A 23,746-nucleotide genomic window follows, 5' to 3' on the forward strand; every position below is an offset into this window, starting at 1 on the left:
TAAGACTAAGTGATTCTCTGATTCAAGAATGCTTGCAATGTTCATTTCTGGGACAAGCCTCTCAGTAGGAATGACCAAAACTCCATATTAACATAGCACAGCCCAGAACCTTGGAGATGGCAATAATTTTAATCTTACAGTATGGGGTGGAATAAGCTAAGCCATATTATATATATATATATATATATATATATATATATATATATATATATACATATATATATATATATATATATATACACACACACACACACACACACACACACACGGCTTTTATATATGGCTCTGAAGAGCATAAGTAGTTGTCACAAGAACATGACATTTCCAGATCTATATTCTGGATAATAATTTACATGACTATCAACTTTTGAAGCAGGAATCCTCTCCTATTCATGTTTATTCTCTTAAGTACCTATTGCTTTGTGTATTGAAGTTGCTCATTAAATCAAATGGAATTGATTCAGTATCAAAGGACATGAAACTGAAGGAAAAAATGGAACTTAGAATTGTTGATAAGCAAGATCCAGACTGACCGAAAGAACTCAGAAGAAACCAAAACTGAGCAGTATCTTTTCCATATACCAGACTTTGTTCATATAACTTTTATCTAAGGACTTTCATTACCTTTTAGAAAGTTATTGTTCCGTCGGAAGTCTAGCTTAGGAATCTGTTGTTAGTAGGATAACTGGCTAGAACAGGGGCTGGAATAGATAGTCTTATTCATAAAGCCATGTCTAGTTACCAGAAAATGAGACTCTTCCTCCCTGATTCCTTCCATGGAGAAGGTTAAGATAACAGTGTGCCACCAGCCATTATTTTCTTTTTCTCTTCATTTTTTAAATAGAGATGGTGTCTCACTATGTTGCTCAGACTGGCCTTTGAACTTCTGGCCTCAAGTAATCCTCTCCCTGCCTCTGTCCCCCAACCATGCCGGGCTCTATCCGCCATTGTATATTGACACAGGGCTGATAGTTTGGCAGAAACCCCCTCTGCCAGGGAAGAGCACTATCCCTTAGGAGAATTTATTCATTTATTTATTTTTGAGATGGAGTTTTGCCCTTGTTGTCCAGGCTAGAGTGCAATGGCATGACCTTGGCTCACTGCAACCTCCTCCTCCCGGATTCAAGTGATTCTCCTACCTCAGCCTCCTGAGTAGCTGCGATTACAGGCATTCACCATCACGCCCCACTGATTTTATATTTTTAGTAGAGACTGGGTTTCTCCATGTTGGTCAGGCTGGTCTCGAACTCCTGACCTCAGGTGATCCTCCCAACTCAGCTTCCCAAAGTGCTGAGATTATAGGCATGAGCCACCATGCCCCGCCTAGGAGAATTTAGGTTTTAAGTCAATTGTTACTTCTGCAGTGTTTTATCCTTGGGGTTTATGAAATATTGGCTGCTGTAGTTCATTAGTTAAAATTCTCCTTTCCCTTTTCCCTTAAGGCTTGGTTCTGCTACTTTCAGGCTTATTGGTATGATTTTTTTCTCTACCTGAGCTGAAATGTAAGTGTTCCAAACTGGGGGAGAGACAAGTAGAGAAAGTGATGTACTCTTAAAAAGGATTGGGGTAGGCTGGGCATGGTGGCTCACACCTGTAATCCCAGCACTTTGGGAGGCCGAGGCGGGTGGATCACGAGGTCAAGAGATCGAGACCATCCTGGTCAACATGGTGAAACCCCGTCTCTACTAAAACTACAAAAAAAAAAAAAAAAATTAGCTGGGCATGGTGGCGCGTGCCTGTAATCCCAGCTACTCAGGAGGCTGAGGCAGGAGAATTGCCTGAACCCAGGAGGCAGAGGTTGCGGTGAGCCGAGATCATGCCATTGCACTCCAGCCTGGGTAACAAGAGCGAAACTCCGTCTCACAAAAAAAAAAAAAAAAAAAAAGGATTGGGGTGTTTATAAACTGTTTTTGTTTTTGTTTTTTTTGAGACAGAGTTTCACTCTTGTCGCCCAGGCTGGAGTACAATGGTGCGATCTCGGCTCACTGCAACCTCAGTCTCCTGGGTTCAAGTGATTCTCATACCTCAGCCTCCCACGTAGCTGGGATTGCAGGTGCCTGCCACTACATCTGGCTAATTTTTGTATTTTTAGTAGAAATTTACTCGCCATATTGACCAGGCTGTTCTTGAACTCCTGACCTCAGGTGATCCACCTGCCTCAGTCTCCCAAAGTGTGAGCCACTGCACCTGGTCCAGGGTATTTACTACCAATGAGGCTGTTTCTTCCATTAGATTTAAACTCCTAAGTGCAAGAGCTGTGTCTTATTCACCTGTGTATCCTCACTGCCTAGGGAGGTCCATGGTGGCTGTCCAGTAAATGCTTACTGATTGATAAATAAGTCAAATATAACCAACATTGTGAAGTGTTACAGGTATAAAATTGGTGGTACAGGCAATAGCACTAGAGAAACTTAGAAGAAATCATTGTGGGCCAGGATGGTCAGAGAAGTTTCTACAGAAGAGGTAGAAATGTTTCATGGAAGAATCTGAGTCTCTGGACAGAGATGGGATGGGATATGGACAGTGCAGACTTCCAAATCACTTAAACTCTAAGAGCCTCAGTTTCTCATTGATGCAAAAAGTGTTTTTAAAATGGAGACAGTAAACCTACATCACAAGCAAAGAGTAAATAAGGTAGTTATATAAAGTAATTAGCGCAGAATGTGACACACACAAAAGAACTGTTTTCCTCTGCACTTTTGTCTTTCTTTTACTGACCTGTATGGCCATCCCATTGGATTTGAAAGCTTTCCTTAGTGTTCTAGAGCTCCTCGTGTCATTTTCTTCATCGCTCATACTCCTGAAGCCAAGGAGGGTTTGTTCACTCTCTGTGGATAAACGAGACAAATAAGCATACTAAATACTTTTTATTGTCTATCCTTGAGCACATATAACCATGTTGTGCATGGGGACTTTCGCTAGGCAAAACATTTCCAATTTTATCTCCATTTCCTCCTCATAGAACTTTATTATTAGAAGAGTTCTGGTAGGGCTCAGTGACTAACGCCTATAATTTCAGCACTTTGGGAGGCCAAGATGGGAGAATTACTTGAGGCCATGACTTTGAGACCAGCCTGGGCAACATAGTAAGACCTGTCTCTACAATTAATAAATAAATTATCCAGGCAGAGTGGCACACGCTTGAGGTCCCAGCTACTTTGGAGGCTGAGGTGGGGAGGATTGCTTGAGCCCAGGAGATCAAAGCTGCAGTGAGCCATGATCATGCCACTGTATTCCAGCCTGGATGACAGAGAGAGGCTCTGTTCCAAAGAAAAAAAGAGTTATTGGAGATAATATAGTATATAACACTCATTTTACATATTTAAAAAAACCAAAACAAATTTAGCCTAAAGCAATTAAGTAATTAGTTATTGGCAGAACTGTGAAGTATATTTGGATGCCTTTTGATGTCTTACCCAGTGCTCTTTCCAATTTATCAGGCTATTTTATACTTCTATATGTTGGACAGTCCCATTCACTTTTCACATTTTCATTAACATTGGCAACCCAGTTTTTCAGTGAAATTCAGAGACATCCTACATGGAACATTTGGCTTGTTTATAAAAGAACTAGGAAGATCAAGTGATTAATACACATTGAGAATCACTAATCTGAAAATCTGAACTGTTCCAAAAGCTGATGCTTTGAGTGCTGACATGAGGCTCAAAGGAAAAGCTCATTGGAGCATTCTGGATTTTGGACTTGGGATGTTCAGTTAGTTCACTAAATTTACCATTTATCTAAGGAGTCCTGAGTCTATGAATAACTTTTTAGGCTGGGCATAGTGGCTCATGCCTGTGATCCCAGCACTTTGGGAGGCCAAGGTGGGCAAATCACTTGAGGTCAGAAATTTGAGACCAGCCTGGCCAACATGGTGAAATAGAAAAATACAAAAATAGGAAAATTAGCTGGGGATGGTGGTGCATGCCTATAATCCCAGCTACTCAGGAGGTTGAGGCATAAGAATCGCTCGAACCTAGGAGACAGGTTGCAGTGAGCTGAGATCATGCCACTGCACTCCAGCCTGGGCAACAGAGCAAGACTCCATCTCAAAAAATAATAATTAAAAAAACTGAACATATAGTAAAATGGAATTTTATGGTATACAGTTAATTTTAATATATGTTTAGATTACATCACCACCACCACAAATAGGATATAGAACAGTTCCATCCCCACAAAAAGTTTTTTTTTTTAGTTTTATCTTTTTGAGGATGTCATAAAAATGGAATAATACATTCTGTGAACTATGAAATCATCAAGGAATAGAGATACCTTTTCTGGTAGTTTTTTAAACTATACACAACACACACACACACACACTTTTCAATCTTCTGAAATAACTGAAAGCATTGACACCCTGATATCAGGGTATGTGTATGAGCATATATGTCTCTGTGTACTAAAACACAGCTACATACACATCTATATTTATTTTCTGTATCTATCCATTTACATATAAGTTAAAAACATGACATCATACTGATACCTCCAGTTCCAATCCAACCCCAAAGAACTCATTCTGGCCTAACCCTTCTCTTCATTTATAGCTTTTTTTTTTTTTTTTGAGAAGGAGTCTTGCACTGTCGTCCAGGCTGGAATGCAATGGTGAGATATTGGCTCATTGCAACCTCCACCTCCTGGGTTCAAGCGATTCTCCTGCCTCAGCCACTTGAGTAGCTGGGATTATAGGCAGCCGCCACCATGCCCAGCTAATTTTTTGTATTTTTAGTAGAGATGGGGTTTCACTATGTTGGTCAGGCTGGTCTAGAACTTCTGACCTCGTGATCCACCCACCTTGGCCTCCCAAAGTGCTGGGATTATAGGTGTCAGTCACCGTGTCCAGCCTTATTTATGACTTCTTTCTCCTACATGATAAACCTGATTCTCATTATTGAATATATTTAGTTATTTGTTCAATCTTAGTATACACATAAAAGTAATTTAAGAATGCTAACCTGTACCAGTGTAAAGAATAAATTTGCTAATTAGAGTACAGTATTTGTGTACAATTTTTTATCTTTAACCTTCCAGAGTATAGTCAAAATACTGTTTTCCAAAATTTCTTCTGTTACTTCTTTTCCATCCACGTCAATGTGATAATATTATTCATGTGTAATAAAGTTAGGTTCATTTTTTCCCTTTTTATTCCATGTTGAATTTGCCTCACAACCTGATTGATTTTTTTTAAATTATTTATTTTTGTGTATGTCAAATAATACCAGGGTATTATTTGGTATACTTATTCTCTTCTTCTTCTTCTTTTTTTTTCAGACTGAGTCTCGCTCTGTTGCCCATGCTGGAGTGCAGTGGCACAGTCTCAGCTCACTGCAACCTCCAACATCTGGGTTCAAATGATCCTCCTGCCTTAGCCTCCCAAGTAGCTGGGATTACAGGCATGTGCCACCACACCCAACTAATTTTTTAGTAGAGAGGGGTTTTCACCATGTTGGCCAGTCTGGTCTTGAACTCATGGCCTCCAGTGATCCACCTACCTCAGTCTCTCAAAGTGTTGGGATTACAGGCTTGAGCCACTGTGCCCAGTCTACTTATTCTCTTATTCTAAGAGTCAGACAACAAAGTATACTCTGGGAAGAATCATTCCCCTCCTCCATTCTGCTACCCTTTTCCATCCCCCATTCTTTCCACCTACCCACTGTAGGTAAAGAATTTTATTAATATCTGGTTTATACTTCCTGCATTCCTTTTGCACAAATAAGCAGATATATGTATATTTTATTACATGTCTCAGCCTCCCAAGTAGCTGGGATTACAGGCACACGCCACCATTCCCAGATAATTTTTATATTTTTAATAAAGACTTATTATATAAAATGATAATACTGTATTAGTTTCCTAGAGCTGCCATAGCAAAATACTACAAACTGGGTTGGTTAAACAACAGAAATTTATTGTCTCACATTCTGGCAGCTGGAAGTTCAAGATCAAGTTGTTGATAGGTTTGTTTTCTTCTGAGGCCTCTCTTTGGCTTGGAGATGATTGCCTTCTCACTGTGTCCTCACACAGTCTTTCCTCTGTGCACATGCTCTTGATATCTCTCTGTGTGTTCAAATTTCCTCTTCTTTGGCTAGAAATACAAAGTAAGAAAAAGGTAAACAACAAAACAAAAACAAATTTTCTCTTCTTTTAAGAACACCAGTCAGATTGAATTAGGACCCATCCTAATGGCCTCATTTTAATTTAATCACCTCTGTAAACCCTGTAACACCAAGTAGAGTCACATTCTGAGGTACTGGGTATTAGGATTTATATATATATATATATATATATATATATATATATATATATATATTTTTTTTTTTTTTTTTTTTTTAAAGACGGGGTTTCACCATGTTGGTCAGGCTGGTCTTGAACTCCCGACCTCAGGTGATCTGCCCACCTTGGCCTCCAAAGTGCTTGGATTATAGGCATAATCCACCACGCCCGGCCTAGGACTTCAATATATATATTTTGTCAGGAGGGACAAAATTTGGGTTATGACACATACTGTAGACACTCTTTTGCACTTTGCTTTTTTCACTCATGGAAATCACTCCATATCGGTTAATAGAGATCATCCTGATTCTATTTTACAGCTGCATAGTACCCCCATGTGACTGTATCTTGGTTTATGCACCCACTCTCCTGTGTATACGTATTTAGGTTGTTTCTCCTATTTTACATATACAAACTATGCTGCAATGAATAACTGTATGCATATGTATTTTCGTATTGTTGGAGATCCTTACATGTAGGATTGCTGGATCACAAGGGAAGTGCATCAGAATAGGCAAATTCATAGACAGAAAAGAGAGTAGTAGTTGCATGGTGGTGGGGCAGGAATGGGAAATGACTACTGAAATGACTACTGATGTGTATAAGATTTCTTGGCTAGGCACAGTAGCTCACACCTGTACTTCTAGCACTTTGGCCGAGACGTGCTGGGATCAGGCCAAGGTGGGCGGATCACAAGGTCAGGACTTCAAGACCAGCCTGGCTAACATGGTGAAACCCTGTCTCTACTAAAGACACAAAAAATTCGCTGGGTGTGGTGGTGGGTGCTTGTAATCCCAGCTATCCAGGAGGCTGAGGCAGGAAAATCACTTGAACCCGGGAGGCAGAGGTTGCAGTTAGCCAAAATCGTGCCAATGAATTCCAGCCTGGGCGACAGCGAGACTCCATCTCAAAAATAAAATAAAGTAAAAGGCATAGTAAGTGCATTAGTTTTGTTAGATATTGCCAAATCTTCCTCCAAAGGGCTTGCACTAATTTGCATCCCTGCCAGCAATGTATAAGAGCATCTGTTTTCCACAGTCTCACCAAAAGAATGTGGCATCGTACTTTTTAATTTCACCAATCTGATAGGTAAGAAATGGTATCTCAGTGTTGTTTTGTTTTACTGATTATGAGTTTCAACATTTTTTCATGTTTGAACATTTGTGTGTGTGTGTGTGTGTGTGTGTGTGTGAGAGAGAGAGAGAGAGAGAGAGAGAGAGAGACAGAAACAAAGAGATAAATCTGTAAATTTGTCAGGTCATTTCCCATTTTTCTTTTTCCCTTTTTTAGGGTTTTGTTCCTTTGCCATTCAATTTTTAATAAAACCCTGTATTCTAGTAATATTAGCCCTTTGTAGTAAACATTGCAAATATTTTTACCCACCACATCAGTTACCTTATAACTTTATGGAATACTTTCTTCTGGCCATGAAAAAAAATTTTTTTAAAGTAAAATTTATCAATCTTTTCTTTATTGCTCTGGATTTTTTTGCTATTTTTTTTTTTTTACATTTGGCAGACCAGCCCCCTAAAACAATTGCAAAAGGGGAAAATCTAAGCCAGAGTTTTCTTCTCTGTCAAATGGGGACCAATTCCTGTGCCTCACAAAGTTGTGACAGCTTAAAACTGGCTGTAAGTTGCTTAGCAAGGTGGCTGGCACAAAATGAATGCTAAATAAACCTACTACAGATTGGAGGATTTGGATCAACCAGAACAGAGGTGCCTAGAAACTGCCAACACTCCACCACTTTTTGACCTACAGAAACAGCAACTTCACATGGCACAACCTAACTTCTAGACACTTCTAGAAAGCTGTCAAGGTTTCAGAGGCTCAATGCCAGCCTGGGGTGCGGGGGTGGCAGGGCACCAGGAGACCCAGTGAGGTCCCTGGGCCAGGAACACCCATCCTAATCCTAGCAGGGTGTCTCGAGTCCATTATTGCTCTGGATGTGCCATAGTTAGGAACCCTTTCCCTACTTTGAAGTTAAAGAGGAATTTACCTGTCTTCTCCTAGTAGGTGATTTCATCACTTACATTTAGAGCTCTATCTATTTGCAGTTTATGTTTATTTATTTATTTATTTATTGCCAAAGGGGTGGGGGAGACAGAGTCTTGCTCTGTCACCCAGGCTGGAGTGCAGTGGTGCAATCTCGATTCACTGCAACCTCCAACTCCTGGGTTCAAGAGATTCTCCTGCCCCAGCCTCCCAAGTAGCTGGGACTACAGGCATCTGCCACCATGCACAGCTAATTTTCATATTTTTAGTTGAGACAGGGTTTCACTATGTTGGCCAGGCTGGTCTTGAACACCTGACCTCATGATGCCCCTGCCTCAGCCTCCCAAAGTGTTGGGATTACAGGTGTGAGCTATGGTGCCCTGCCTACAGCTTATTCTTATGTGTGCCAGTAGGTATATGTCTAATATTCTTTTCTAAATGCCTATCCAGTTGTCCCAGGACCATGAAGTAAAAAGCTCACCCTTTGCGTTTTTTTCTCCGAAGTGATACAGTTTGCAGACTCCCTCTTTAAATTATCTATATTTTTAATTTACTTCCCTGTTCTGATCTGATTATGTTTCAGAATTTTTAGACTTAGTGAGTGCTTAGTCTTTCTTAAAGTGATTTTAGACCAAATTTTGGCCCTGTCATTAGGTCCTCTCTTCTTTTTTTCCCACAGTTTTTTTCCAAATATTTACTTGACCATAAAGACTGATAGCAGGGCAAGGGTATGGCGGGAACATGGCAAATTACATACCAAAATCTGGTGCTTTTTCTTTTCATACAGCTGTTTTGAAGTATTGACCTTCTATAATTTCAAGTTCTGCTGAGGGCATTACCTTGAGTAGATTTATTTTACTCTTCTTGTGCATTTTTTCAAAAAAATTTGCATTAAGAGAAAATATTATGAAACAAGTAGCTAGCTGGATGGCCTTCACTGTCTGAAGCTATCTCAGTCCATTTGTATTTTATGTAATTATTGATATGGTTAGATTTAAGTGTGTCATCTTTGCTATTTGCTTTATGAAACATTTTTATTGATATGACTCCCACCACATAAAATTCACTGTTTTAAAGTGTACACTTCAGTGGTTTTTAGTGTATTCACTATGTTGTACAACCATCACCAGTATCTCATTCCAGAACATTTCCATCACCCCAAAAAGCATTCCCTACCTATCAGCAGTTAGCTCCCATTTCGCTCTCATCCCATCCCTGGCAACCATTAATCTACTTTCTGTCTCTATGGGTTCACCTATTCTGGACATTTTATATAAATGGAATCATACAATATGTGCCCTTTGTGTCTGGATCCCTTCACTTAGTATAATTTTTTTAGGTTCACCTATGTTGTAGCATGTAACAATACTTCATTCCTTTTTGTTTTCCTTTTTTTTGTTTGAGACGGAGTCTCGCTCTGTTACCCAAACTGGAGTGCAGTGGCACGATCTCGGCTCACTGCAAGCTCCGCCTCCCAGGATCAAGCAATTCTCCTTCCTCAGCCTCCTGAGTAGCTGGGACTACAGGCACATGCCACCAGGCCCAGCTAATTTTTTTTTTTTAGATGAAGTCTCACTCTTGTTCCCCAGGCTGGAGTGCAATGGCACGATCTCGGCTCACTGCAACCTCCGCCTCCTGGGTTCAGGCAATTCTCCTGCCTCAGCCTCCTGAGTAGCTGGGATTACAGGCACCCACCACCATACCTGGCTAATTTTTGTATTTTTGGTAAAGATGGGGTTTCATCATGTTGGCCAGGCTGGTCCCGAACTCCTGACCTCAGGTGATCTGCCCGCTTTGGCCTCCCAAAGTGCTGGGATTACAGGTATGAGCCACTGTGCCTGACCTTATTTTTGCATTTTTATTAGAGACAGGTTTCAATATGTTGGCCAGGCTGGTCTCAAACTCCTGACCTCCAATGATCCACCAGCCTCAGTCTCCCAAAGTGCTGGGATTACAGGTGTAAGCCACCATACCCAGCTACAATACTTCATTTGTTTTAATGGCTAAATAATATTCCATTGTATGAATGTACCACATTTTGCTTATCCATCCATCAGTGATGAACATTTAGGTTGTTTCCATTTTAACTATTATACATAATATGGCTGTGAACATGGGTATATACTTAGGAGTGGAATTGCTGAGTCATCAGGTAATTCTATGTTTAATTTTTAGGAACTGCCACAATAGCTGTACAATTGTACATTCTCATCAGCAATGTATACATATTCCACTTTATCCACAGCCTTGTCAACACTTGTTAGTATCCTTTACTATTATTATTTTATAGCCATCCTAGTGGATGTGAAGTTGTATCTCATTGTGGTTTGGATTTGCACTACCCTAGAGACCAATGATGGTGAGCATCTTTTCATGAGCTTATTGCTCATTTGTATCCCTTATTGGGAGAAATGTCTATTTGAATCCTTTGTCCAATCCAAAAAATTGAAACATTTGCGTTTTTATTGTTGAATTGTAGGAGTTCTTTATGTATTCTGGATACTAAACTTTTATCAGATATACGATTTATAAATATTCTCTCCCATTCTGTGGACTGTCTTTTCACTTTCTGATAATATCATTTGAAGCATAAAAAGTTTTAAATTTTGATGAAGTCCAGTTTACCTATTTTTCTTTGATAGCTTCTGCTTTTGGAGTCATATATAAGAAACCATTATCTAAGATAAGATCATTCAGATTTTCATTTGTTTTCTTCCATGAGTTTTATAGTTTTAACTTTTACATTTAGGTCTTTGATCCAATTTGAGTTAATTTTTGTATATGGTGTGAGGTAGGGGTTCAATTTCATTCTTTTGTATGTGGATGTCCAGTTGCCCAGTACCATTTGCTGAAGAGACTATTCTTTCCCCATTCAATGGTCCTAGCACTCTTGCCAAAAATCAATTGACCATGGATCTATGGTTTATTGCTAGACTTTCAATCTTCAAAAAAATATTTTTTTGAGACATAGTCTTACTCTGTTCTCCAGGCTGGAGTACAGTGGTGTCATCATAGCTCACTGCAGCCTGAAACTCCTGGGCTAATTCAACCTTCTCTCCTTGGCCTCCCAAAGTGCTGGGATTACAGGTTTAAGCCACCATGCCCAGCCTCAAATATTTCTTTACCACTTTATGTATAATTTAAGAACCTTACAACAGAATATTCCATTCCCTCCTCCTGCTTTTTGTATTTTCATCCTATCTTTTACTATATGTAAGTTACAAATTCCACAGTACATTATCCCCCTAGTCAATTATTTTTAAAGAAATTAAGCTATGGCTGGGTGTGATGGCTCACGCCTGCAATCCTAGCACTTTGGGAGGCTGAGGTGGGCAGACTGTCTGAGCTCAGGAGTTTGAGACCAGCCTGGGCAACACAGTGAAACCCTGTCTCAACAAAAATACAAAGGAAAAAAAAATGGCCGGGCCTGGCAGTGTGCACCAGTAGTCCCAGCTACCAGGAGGGTGAAGCAGGAGAACTGCTTGAACCTGGGAGGTGAAGGTTGCAGTGAGCTGAGATCCCGCCACTGCACTCCAGCCTGGGCAACAGAGTGAGACTCCGTCTCCCAAATAATAATAATAAATAGGCCGGGTGCGGTGGCTCAAGCCTGTAATCCCAGCACTTTGGGAGGCTGAGGCAGGTGGATCACGAGGTCAAGAGATCGAGACCATCCTGGTCAACAAGGTGAAACCCCGTATCTACTAAAAATACAAAAAAATTAGCTGGGCATGGTGGCGCGTGCCTGTAATCCCAGCTACTCAGGAGGCTGAGGCAGGAGAATTGCCTGAACCCAGGAGGCGGAGGTTGCGGTGAGCCGAGATCGCGCCATTGCACTCCAGCCTGGATAACAAGAGCGAAACTCCGTCTAAAAAAGAAAAAAAGCAAAAAAAAGAAGAAAGAAGAAAGAGAAAGAAAGAAAGAAAGAAAGAAAGAAAGAAAGAAAGAAAGAAAGAAAGAAATTAAGCTATGAGAGAAAAATGTTTATATTTATAAACATGTTTACCATTTCTGATGCTGTTAATTCATATTCTACTTCCAAGTTCTCATCTAGTATCATCTGTTTATCATTTTCATTCCACTTGAATAACTTCCTCTAATATTTCTTTTTTCCTTTTTTGATTCAAGGTTTTGTTCTGTCACCAAGCTGGAGTGCAATGGTGTGATCTTGGCTCACTGCAACGTTTATCTCCCAGGTTCAAGCTATCTTCCCACCTCAGCCTCTTGAGCAGCTAGGACTACAGGCCTGCATCACCATGCCTGGTGAATTTTTTGTAGAGATGAGGTCTCACTATATTGCCCAGGCTGGTCTCAAACTCCTGGACTCAAGCTACCCTTCTGCTTTAGCCTCCCAAAGTGCTTGGATTACAGGCATGAGCCACCGTGCCCAGCCTCCTTTAATATTTATTCTACTACAAGTCTATTGGCAACAAATTATCTCAGCTTTTGTCTGCAAGTGTCTCTTTATTTCACCTTAATTTTGAAGATTTTTTTTTTTTTTTTAGTTTTTGAGACAGGTCTTCCTCTGTCACCCACGCTAGAGTGCAGCGGCACAAACATGGCTCACTGAAGCCTTAACAACCTACTGGGCTCAAGTGATCCTCCCACCTTGGCCTCCAGAATAGCTGGGACTCCAGGTGCGCACCACCACATTTTTTTGTTTTGTTTTGTAGAGATGTAGAGATGGAGGTCTTGCTATGTTGCTCAGGCTGGTTTTGAACTCTTAGCCTCATGCCATCTTCCCACCTTGGCTCTCAAAGTGCTGGGATTATCAGTGTGAGTCACCATGCCCAGCCTTGAAGAATATTTTCATTCAACATAGAATTCTTGGTTTACTTTTTTCTTTCTGCACTTAAAATGTCATTCAATTATTTTATGGCTTATATTGTTTATGATGAGAAGTCAGTAGTAATTCTTGTCATCATTTTCCTGTATATAATATGTCTCAAGATTTTCTTATTTTTGCTTTTCAGAAATTTGATTATCACAGTTTGAATTACTTTAGCTAGATAGTAAGTCTAGAAATTGGGTAGACTGATCCTTTATTCTTTCTTCTAAATTGTTTTTAGCTATTCTAGTTTCCTTTGCCTTTCTATATAAATTTTAGAATAAGCTTGTCAATCTCCCCTCATAGTTTGATAGGAATTGAAGTAAACTGCACATTCATTTGAGGAGAACTGACATCTTTCAAATTTTTTCATTTTTCTGATTTTTTTAAGAGATAAGGTTTCTCCATGTTGGTCAGGCTGGTCTCGAACTACTGACCTCAGGTGATCTGTCCACCTTGGCCTCCCAAAGTGCTGGGATTACAGGCGTGAGCCACTGTGCCCAGACTCTAATTTTTAATAGAGAAAGGATCTCGCTACATTGCCCAGGCTGTTCTTGAACTCCTGGCCTCAAGTGATCCTCCCGCCTCAGCCTCCCAAAGTGTTGGGACTACAGGCATAAGCCACCATGCCTGGTCCAATAATTGGTATCTTTACTATGCTCAACCTCATAATCCAAGAACACATTATGTCTCTCCATTTATTTAGATCTTTGATTTCTTTCATCAGTGTTTATAGTTTTTAGCGCAGAAGTCCTGGACATGGTTTGTTAGATTTACATCTAAGGAGTTCCTTATTTTTTTATTTTAGGGATTTATAAATGGTATTGGAATCATATTTTTAATTTTGGTGTCCATGTGTTCCATACCTATACTTAGAAATGTGACTGATTTTTGTATGTCTTGTATCCTGCAACCTTGCTAAAACTCACTTAATAGTTTTATGATTTTTGGCCAGGTGCAGTAGCTCATCCCTATAATCCCCGCACTTTGGGAGGCCAAGGTGGGAGGACTGCTTGAAACCGGGGGTTTGATATCAGCCTGGCCAACAAAGCAAGCAAGATCCCATCTGTTACAAAAAATAAAAAACTTAGCCAGGTGTAGTGGCATTCACCTGTAGTACCACTATTTGGAAGGCTGAGGCAAGAGGATTGCTTGAATTCAGAAGTTGGAGGCTGCAGTGAGCTGTGACTGTGCCACTACATTCCAGGCCAGGCAACAGAGTGGAACCCTGTCTCTATAAATGAATGAATGAATGAATGGATGGATGAATGAATGGATGGATGAATGAATGAATGAATGAATGAATTTTTGTGGATTCCTTGGGATTTTATATGTGGACAATCATGGCATTAGCAAATAGGAACAGTTTTATTTCTTCCTTTCTGAGTTTTACACCTTTATTTCCTTTTCTTATCTTATTATACTGGCTAGAACTTCTAGCACAATGATGAATAAAAATGGTGAGAGAGACATTCTTGCCTTGTTCCTTATCTTGGGGAAAAGCTTTTAGTGGCTACTCTAGGTATTTTATTATGTATCCACAACTTATCACCGTCTACTGATGTTATCATTTTACTAGTTCTAGTGAAGTGTAGAAACTATACTTCCCTTTACAGCCATTCACCATAATCCGTTTATGGTAATTGTTTGGGATATATGAGCAAAAAGAAAACCCAATGAATTCATCAGTGTTCTTCCTCAGGTCCTGAGGTCCCTAATCAATCTGCTTTTTCTCTCGATCTTTAAGAGCCTTCTTGTAACCGTTTTACATGTAGAATCTAGTGTTTTTTTATTTACTTAGTGGGAGAAATAGACAAAGGTCTATCTACTGCATCTTCCTGGAATTGGACGTCCTCAAATATTGTGTTTTTCAATTATTGAATTTAAATCTCTTACATTATATTCATGTCTTCCTTTAAGTCCTTGAACATATTTACAAAAGCTTGTTTAAAGCCCTTGTCTATTCATTCCATCATCTTGGAAATCATGGGCCTATTTCTAAGTTTTTCTCCTGGTTATGGGTTACATTTTCCTGCTTTGTTTCCTATCTAGTAACTCTAGTAACTTTTTATTGTATGTTGGGCATTATGGATGCCATGTTGTTGAGTGTCTGAATTTTGTTGTCTTCCTTAATAAAGAGTTCAGTTTGTTTAGCAAGTCATTATTTTTTTTAAGCAGGTAGTTAATTTACTTGAGGATCAATTTAATCCCTTTGAGTCATATTTTTACATTTTGATAGAGAAACTCTAGAACAACCTTCATACTAGTACAATTCATAAGGCAAGATCTTTCTGGGGTCTCTACTGAATGCCCAGGGTGTTCAGCAATGTCCTTTCACTCTGGATTGTGGGAACGGAGGCATCTCCCTGCACAGTGTAACCTCTGATAGTTGTTTGTTTCTTAGTAGTGGTTCTTTGCTTGGTCTCATGAAATCTTATTAATGACGTGCAGTTTAGTATTTGGCCAAGGAATTAAGGGGAACACTGTGCAGATTTCTGGTGCACTTTCTCTGAATGGACCCCTTTTCTATGGTACCCTACCCCACAAACCCTGTATAACTTTGAGTTCCAATCTCTGTGTCCTCAGCTTGGTGAGATTGCTAACTTCCAATTGGTCCCTATCTCTGTCCTGTAACTAGAAATTACCTCCAGGGAGAAGAAAAGAGCAATCATAATGTTCCCCTTATTTACTTCTCTCTGGGATAATGGTCGTGTGCTGTCTGTGTACAACGACAGAAGATATTTATTTCATATATTTCTCCATTTAGATTTTTTTTTTTTTTTTTTTTTTTTTGTGGAAAGGCTAATCAAATACTAGTTACTTCCTTATGGCCACAGCGGAAATCCTGTTTTGTGATTTGAAAAGTCAACTTTGGCTACTGGAGAAGGGCAAGAACAGAAGCAGGGAGAACTATTCCAGCAGTCCAACAAAGAAATAATGGTGGCTCTTGGACTACTTTGGAAATGGAGATAGATGGATGAACGAACTAATGCTTATTAGTTAGAAAATTCCCATATGCTTTAAATAAATGTTTTGAATAATTTATTTGAAATAAGAATAATCTCTTATTTTCCTTTCTACTTTTCCAAGTTCTCTTTTTTCTATTTGCCCTTACACATTCCCAGCGTGGGAGACAAAGATAATTATTCTCGTTTTTCAGATGAATAAACTAATACTTGAATGGTAGGATCACTTGCTCCATTATTCTGAAGAAATGATAATGGATCTCAGGTTCCCAGACTGCTAAGAGTTTTATACGTGCTGCTTTCGAATTGGCTGAAACTATCATGCCAGACAACATGAAGCCTTTAAAGTCTTTGGAAGCTTCTACTTTTAGAAATTATAAGGTCTTCCTTCAAGATGTCTTTGTGTTGGAACTGAGTACTCCTTTCATATCTAAGATAATCGGGCTCATTATTATCCAATGAAGAACTAAACTTATTTTATTTTGATGAGAGCTTTCTTCAGATGACTTACAGTAGGTTCTGGGAAAGTGAGTGCTGCCACTAAAGGATGATGCTTCAGCAGTACAATGCCTGCAGCTCCACAGACTAGAGTTTCATTATTAAAATGATTTTAAAAGTCCATTAGAATGACCTTACAATTTCAGACACTAAGTTTTTCTTCCTATTTGTCACTGGCTTCTTGTAACTCAATGAGTAGTATCCTCTCCTCCCCTCCCCCCTCTCCCCTCCCTTCCTCCCTCCTTCCTTCCTTCCCTCCCCCCACCCTGCCTCTCTTTCTTTCTTTCTTTCTTTTAAGATGGGGCTTGCTCTGTTGTCCAGGCTGGAGTGCAGTGGTGTGACCACAGCTCACTGCAGCCTTAAACTCCTGGGCTCAAGCGATCATCTCATCTCAGCCTCTAGAGTAACTGGGACTACAGGCGTGTGCCACCATGCCCAGCTAATTTATTTTTTTAATTTTGTGTAGAGATGGAGGTCTTGTTTTGTTGCTGGTCTCAAACTCCTGGGCTCAAGCAATCCTCCCACCTTGGCCATCTCTTAAAAAAAAAAAAAGGCTGGGCATGGAGGCATGTACTCATAGTCCCAGCTGCTCCAGAGGCTGAGGCAGGAGGATCACTTGGGCCCAGGAGTTCAAGGATAAAGTGAGCTATAATGGTACCATTGCACTGCAGCCTGGATGACACAGGAAGACTCTGTCTCTAAAAAAAAATAATAAGTGGCTGGGCATGGTGGCTCACGCCTGATTTTTAATCTCAACACTTTGGGAGGCCAAGGTGGGCAGATCATGAGGTCAAGAGAGCAAGATGATCCTGGCCAAGATATTGTTCTATACACTAAAAATATACAAAAATTAGCTGGGTGTGGTGGTGGGTGCCTGTAATCCAGCTATTCAGGAGGCTGAGGCAGGAGAATCACTTGAACCCAGGAGGCAGAGGTTGTAGTGAGCTGAGATCGAGTCATTGCACTCCAGCCTGGCAAGAGAGCAAGACTTCCCCTCAAAAAAAAAAAAAATATATATATATATATATATAAATAAAAAGCAGGCCAGGCATGGTGGCTCACGCCTGTAATCCCTGCATTTGGGGAGGCTGAGGCAGGTGGATCACCTGAGGTGAGGAGTTCAAGACCAGCCTGGCCAAAATGGTGAAACGACATCTGTAGGGAGCCAGCCCTACGTCACCCGTGGGTACCCCATGTTTGGTGGTGACAAAGGAATGAGAGAAAGACAGATTAAGAACCCCACAAATCCTCTTGCTGTGGCTGTTTTCCTTTCACGTATGGAGAACCAAAATATTATGTGATAAAAAAGACTGTAGCACAGCACAGTCATCAGATCTGGGCTTCAAATCTGCCTTTCTGGCAAGGTCTTGGGTCTTTGAGTAAAGTTCTTAGGGAGCCATAATAACAGTACTCATCTCAATGCTGTCACGACAGAAGAGATGATATACATAAAGTGTGTAGCACATCTCCTCGTTCACTTGTTCCTTCATGTTATGAACATGGATGGACGTGTAATTAGAATTGTTCTCAGCAATGTCAGAGGGATGGATGGGTGCTGGTGAAGTATGGCACATGATTTTTTTTGGGATTCATTGTTTTATTCACATTAAACTCTAGGTTAAATTATGCTTATTGCTTTTCCCTCTCACAACTAAAAGGACATCGTTCTGGCCGGGTACGGTGGCTCACACCTGTAATCCCAGCACTTTGGGAGGCCAAGTCAGGTGGATCACCTGAGACCAGCCTGACCAACATGGGGAAACGCCGCTTCTACTAAAAATACAAAAAAAGTTAGCTGGACATGGTGCATACTTGTAATCCCAGCTACTCAGGAGGTTGAGGCAGGAGAATCGCCTGAAGCTGGGAGGCAGAGGTTGCAGTGAGCCGAGATTGTGCCATTGCACTCCAGCCTGGCAACAAGAGCAAAACTCCATCTCAAAAAAAAAAAAAAGGAAAGAACATAGTTCTTTATTTCTCTCATTTCTAAAACTGCTAACAATGATTCTGGCAAGGACAGGAAGTTGTGCACATAAGAGAGTTGTTAGGCAGCCCTTTTCTGTGTTCTCTCAGGGTACATATCAAACAGAAGACAACTGATTTCTTGACTGCCTTTCTACTAGACTGTAAGCTCCTCAAGGGCAGGAATTACAACTGGCTTATCTTTGAATCTCAAATTCCCAGCAGAGTGTTTGCTACATATTTCACATTCAACAAATATTTACTGAATATGTGAATAACATAATAATGGCAATAATCTCCTGTATTTGTTCTGCTTACTGCCTCCCCAAGTCTATATCCATGGATCTGATCACTCAACAATTCAACTATTACTGACAGCCTACAAATGCAAAGCTACATATGCAATGGACTGGAGGACACAGGAATGAAGAAGCCATGCTCCCATCCTCAAAAAAGTGACATCAATTATTTAAGTTCAAGGATCATATTCTTCCTCTCATCAAAATTTTCAATGGCTCCCCGTTGCTCAGAGAATAAAATCCAGACTTTTTAGTATGAAATTCAAGGCCTTTTTTCAGACTGGCCTAGCTCTTCTTCCTATACTATCTATTACTCCTTGCTACACATATGGTATTTATTTCTGTCTACTCAGTATCCTTCCTAACAGATCCTCCCTCTCAGGCTGTGGTGACTGAGAGGCAGGATCTTTCTTTCTTGAGATCTGATTCTCTAAATAAAAGCATTCTTCCTTTTGCTTAAAAGAGTTCAAACATTGGCTGAGTGTGGTGGTGTGTGCCTGTAGTCTCAGCTACTTGCAAGGCTGAGGAAAGAGGTTCGCTTGAACCTGGGAGGTGGAGGCTGCAGTGAGCCAACATTGCGCCACTGCATTCCAGCCTGGGTGACAAAGTAAGACCCTATCTCAAAAAAAAAAAAAAAAAAGAGAGAGCAAGCTCAGTCACTTATTGACACACAAATCCTCCTGTTTAACCGACTGGTTTCCTTATTGATTCCTGCATATAGCTGCTACTTTAGCTAGTATCTATTCAATTACTCCTTTAGGAGGTCCTCTTCTCTCCCTCTCTCTTTTTTCTTTTTTTGAGATGGGTCTTACTCTGTCACCCAGGCTGCAGCCTATCTCCCAGGCTCAAGTGATCCTCCCACCTCAGCCTCAAGAGTAGCTGAGACCACAGGTACGAACCATGATGCTCAGCTAATTTTTTTTTCTTTTGTTTCTAAAGACAGGGTCTCCGTATGTTGCTCAGGCTGGTCTTAAGTTCCTGGCCTCAAGTAATCCACTTTCCTTGGCCTCCCAAAATGTTAGGATTATAGACGTGAGCCATGGCACCTGGCCTTGGAAGGTCCTCTTTTAAGATCTCCACATATTTTTGTCCTATGAGTCCTTGCCGGACAAGCTCAGATCCCACTTGCTTCCCAAAGCCTTTCCCTCCATCCTTTTCCCAGCATTACTATAGCTCCCTATGCTAAAATTCCTGTCTTTTGTCAGCTGGAATATGCTGCCTATTTTGTTATTTTCCTTTTAATATCCAGAACTTTATTCTCTGTATCATTCCAATTTTAGTATATGTGCTGCCGAAGCAAGCACCCTTTTTCTCACTGTAGAACAAGTGTTCTGAAAGTGTGGTCCAGGGATCCCAAAGGAGTCCTTGAGGACCTTTCAGTGGGTATCTGAGGTCAAAACTGTTTTTTACACAATACTAAAATTACTTTCTACATGGCTTTTTCACTCTGTTCCTCTGAAAAGTAGAATTTTCTAGATAATATGTGGCATATGATATCACAAGTTTTTTGGGTTTTTTTTTGAGACAGAGTCTTACTCTGTCAGCCGGGCTGGAATGCAATGGCCCAATCTCAGCTCATTTCAATCCCTGCCTCCCGGGTTCAAGTGATTCTCCTGCCTCATCCTCCTGCATAGCTGGGACTATAGGCATGTGGCACGATGCCCAGCTAATTTTTATATTTTTAGTAGAGATGGAGTTTCACCATGTTGGTCAGGCTGGTCTCAAACTCCTGACCTCAGGTGATCCACCTGCTTCAGCTTACCAAAGTGTTGGAATTACAGGAGTGAGTCACTGCGCCTGACCACGTATCACAGCAAATTAAATGCAGCAGACATGATAATACTGTTGTCTTACTGAGAGGGCAGACCCTCCTCCCCTCCTCCCCTCCAGAATGGGAAGGGGGGTGAAAAATAAAATAAAATACCAAAGAGCTGGGAAGATGACTCCCTTTTTGGTTACCAGAGTCTCTGCTATATGTAATCCCTGGAAGAGTTGCAAATGACTGTTATCCCTACTGGCTGGAGCCTGGCACTGGGCCACGCCCCCATGTCTGCACGGCCCAGGCTCCCTCCTGGAAACACCTCTGCCAGCTATAGTTTACTGCCTTTATCTTGTCTCTGTAAGCCCCCTCCCCTGCCTGTTCCCGCTCGTGCTACATATGAACTAGCAAATCAATGAAGCCAAAAGATTGTAAGGTCGGACATTCAGCCAATGGACAATGACAGTTTCACCTCAGTTTCCCCTTTAGCGTTTTAAGTTTATAAAAGGGGAAAGAAGCTGCTTTTTCAGGGAGCTTAGTGAATGAGGTTGTAGCCATCCGCAGCATCCAGCTGAATAAAAAGCCACTTCTTTCCTCAGTACAGGTGTTTGAGAGGTTTCTCACCGCTCCTGCTTCATTACTAAGCCATACATTTAAGAGATTCACAGAAACCTAAAACAATGCCAATCTTTTCACTACTTTTTTGTTTTAGAAAATAAAGTTTTCATAAAAATATGGTATTTATGTTATGTTGTCATAGGCATATTAAATGGATTAATGAATATTTAAATATTTTCTCATTCTCATATGGTAAATATTGATCAATAAAATACATAAACAAGAGCTCTTTGGGATCCTCAAATTTTGCAAAGTATAAGGGGTCCTGCTGGGCACAGTGGCTCACGCCTGTAATCCCAGCACTTTGGGAGGCCGAGGTCAGGAGTTCGAGACAAGCCTGGCCAACATGGTGAAACCCCATCTCTACTAAAAATACAAAACTTAGTTGGGCGTGGTGGTGGGTGCTTGTAACCCCAGGTCCTTGGGAGGCTGAGGCTGACAAATCATTTGAACTTGGGAAGTGGAGGTTACAGTGAGCAGAGATTGTACCACTGCACTCCAGACTGGGTGACAAGAGCGAAACCCTGTCTCAAAAAAAAAAGAGGTCCTGAGACCAAAAAGTTTAAGAACTGCTACTCAGATTATAAGAAGGTGGGAAATGGGTCTAATACTTCTTTGTATCTCCTGTAGGGGTGAAGGGAAAGCTACCCCCCTGCCCTCTGAAGATTCGCTGAAAATGAACTGAGAAAAGGCATGCACAATTTAACATGCATGAGAGGAAAATTACTGGAGAGTGATAACCTCACAACCCAATGCGGTACAGATGCTTACATACTCTTCTTCATAAGAGAATGGGAGAGGAAGATTTGTGGATGATTTGGAGGGTAAATGATTTTTAGGAGAATTCAATGGGCTTGGAGAACATACAATGTCTGTTGGGCCTGCAGAGCAGACAATGGTTTATGTCACTGACAAAAGTTTGCTTGGCTGTGTTGATAAAACCAGTCCTTCTCCCCGTGATGGGAGTCAAATTAATGAAAATTCAGGAAAGGGACCAGAGGTAACTCTTTTCTTCTTTGGAGATCTGGAGTTCAGGGAATAACAGAGTAAAGCTACTTCTAGAATCTGCTGGTCTCCAAAGGCCTTTAATTTAAAGTAATCAGCATAATACGATGCCATATTTTGGGGTGAAATTCTCTGGTCTCCTTTATTCTATTGCCATGTACATTGTAAGATTTCAATAAATTCCGTAACATAATACAATTAAAAAGTAAAAATGAGGCCGGGTGCAGTGGCTCACACCTGTCATCCTAGCACTTTGGGAGGCTGAGATGGGCGGATCACTCGAGGTCAGGAGTTTGAGACCAGCCTGGCTAAAATGGTGAAACCCCATCTCTACTAAAAATACAAAAATCAGACAGGTGTGGTGGTGGGCATCCATGATCCCAGCTACTCAGGAGGCTGAAGCAGGAGAATTGCTTGAACAGGAGGCGGAGGTTGCAGTGAGCCAAGATCATACCACTGTACTCCAGCCTGGGCGACAGAGCGAGACTCCGTCTTGGGGAAAAAAAAGTAAAAAAGAAAAAAGAAAGATCTCAGTAGACAATTGACGATGAAGATGTGAGAATCTGGGGCACAAATATCAATAAAATATCTTTTTTTAAGGAAGAACATTTTGTCATCACTGAGGCAGGAAAATAGGGTCTGGAGGCAGGGAACATAAGGCCAATTCACACTTCAGCTATGACAGGAAATATCCTCTCCATAGGGCATAGGCAAGTAAATAACTTTGTAACTTTATTTCATCCTCTCTATATGCAGAGGGCATACTTGAAGTAACCAGTGGAATCCTCTGGAAGGTTTTTTAACTCCCAAAAATTCTGTAACGGAGCCCTCAATCCCCTATAACTCTGGCCTGCTCCCACACTGTGGAGTGTTCTTTCATTTTCAATCCATCCCTTCATTCCTTCCTTGCTTTGTTTGTGCGTTTTTCCAATTCTTTATTCAAGATGCCAAGAACCTAGACACCCTCCACCAGTTACAATCATCTTAAATGTTACATTTTTCCCCCTAGGTACAACTCCCCTAGGTAGAAATAATCATCTTATCTGTTTATTCTGCTGCGTGTTCGTGTGTGAAATGAAAAATGAGTATAAGAAATACTTTATTGAACCTGAAGGTGCTCACGGATTGTCAATATAGGGGAGAAGATATTGTGCAGAAAACTTAAACCCTGCAAAGTTTGCTGGGAATGTCAATTTGCAAGTGCCCCCACCATAGAATGAGAGCGCTTTGGTGATGAGGGAAAACAGCATCATGTGAAGTGATTAAGGAGAAACAGCTGCATGGCACAAACTATTTGATTTTAATTGTGAGGAAGATAATTGGCCCAATTGGTTTGTGAAAGATTTGGAAACAAAGGCACACCAGGGAAAAACAAATAATGATGCAAGAACTGCTGAGGCACAACAATGAGATTCATTTCAACCTAAATTATCCCTTGAGGCACAGTTTGCAAACTAGGAAAAGATTTCAATTAAAGTTTTCTAAACCTGCTTTGGAGCTTTATTTAAGAAGTTGTAAATCTATCAGATTTTTGAAAAATGGTCTC

General features: G+C 40.6%; 1 protein-coding gene across 37 annotated transcripts in view; it reads right to left on the minus strand.

The window, feature by feature from the left end:
- Positions 1 to 23,746, minus strand: part of ASIP (agouti signaling protein) — a 210,955-nt gene that overhangs the window by 132,984 nt on the left and 54,225 nt on the right. For all 37 annotated transcript variants that reach the window (XR_013535046.1, XR_013535041.1, XR_013535039.1 and 34 more), the window contains 2 exons: positions 5,922 to 6,088; positions 2,719 to 2,828 (listed from right to left, as the gene is read on the minus strand). Coding sequence is in view for 13 of the 37 variants with exons in the window: in XM_078371091.1 (XP_078227217.1) it covers positions 2,719 to 2,796 (78 nt within the window). In the remaining 24 variants the exon portion in view is untranslated. The remainder of the gene's footprint in view (positions 1 to 2,718; positions 2,829 to 5,921; positions 6,089 to 23,746) is intronic.

Source organism: Callithrix jacchus, chromosome 5 (genome assembly GCF_049354715.1).
Source record: "Callithrix jacchus isolate 240 chromosome 5, calJac240_pri, whole genome shotgun sequence".
Taxonomy (NCBI): Eukaryota; Metazoa; Chordata; class Mammalia; order Primates; family Cebidae; genus Callithrix; species Callithrix jacchus.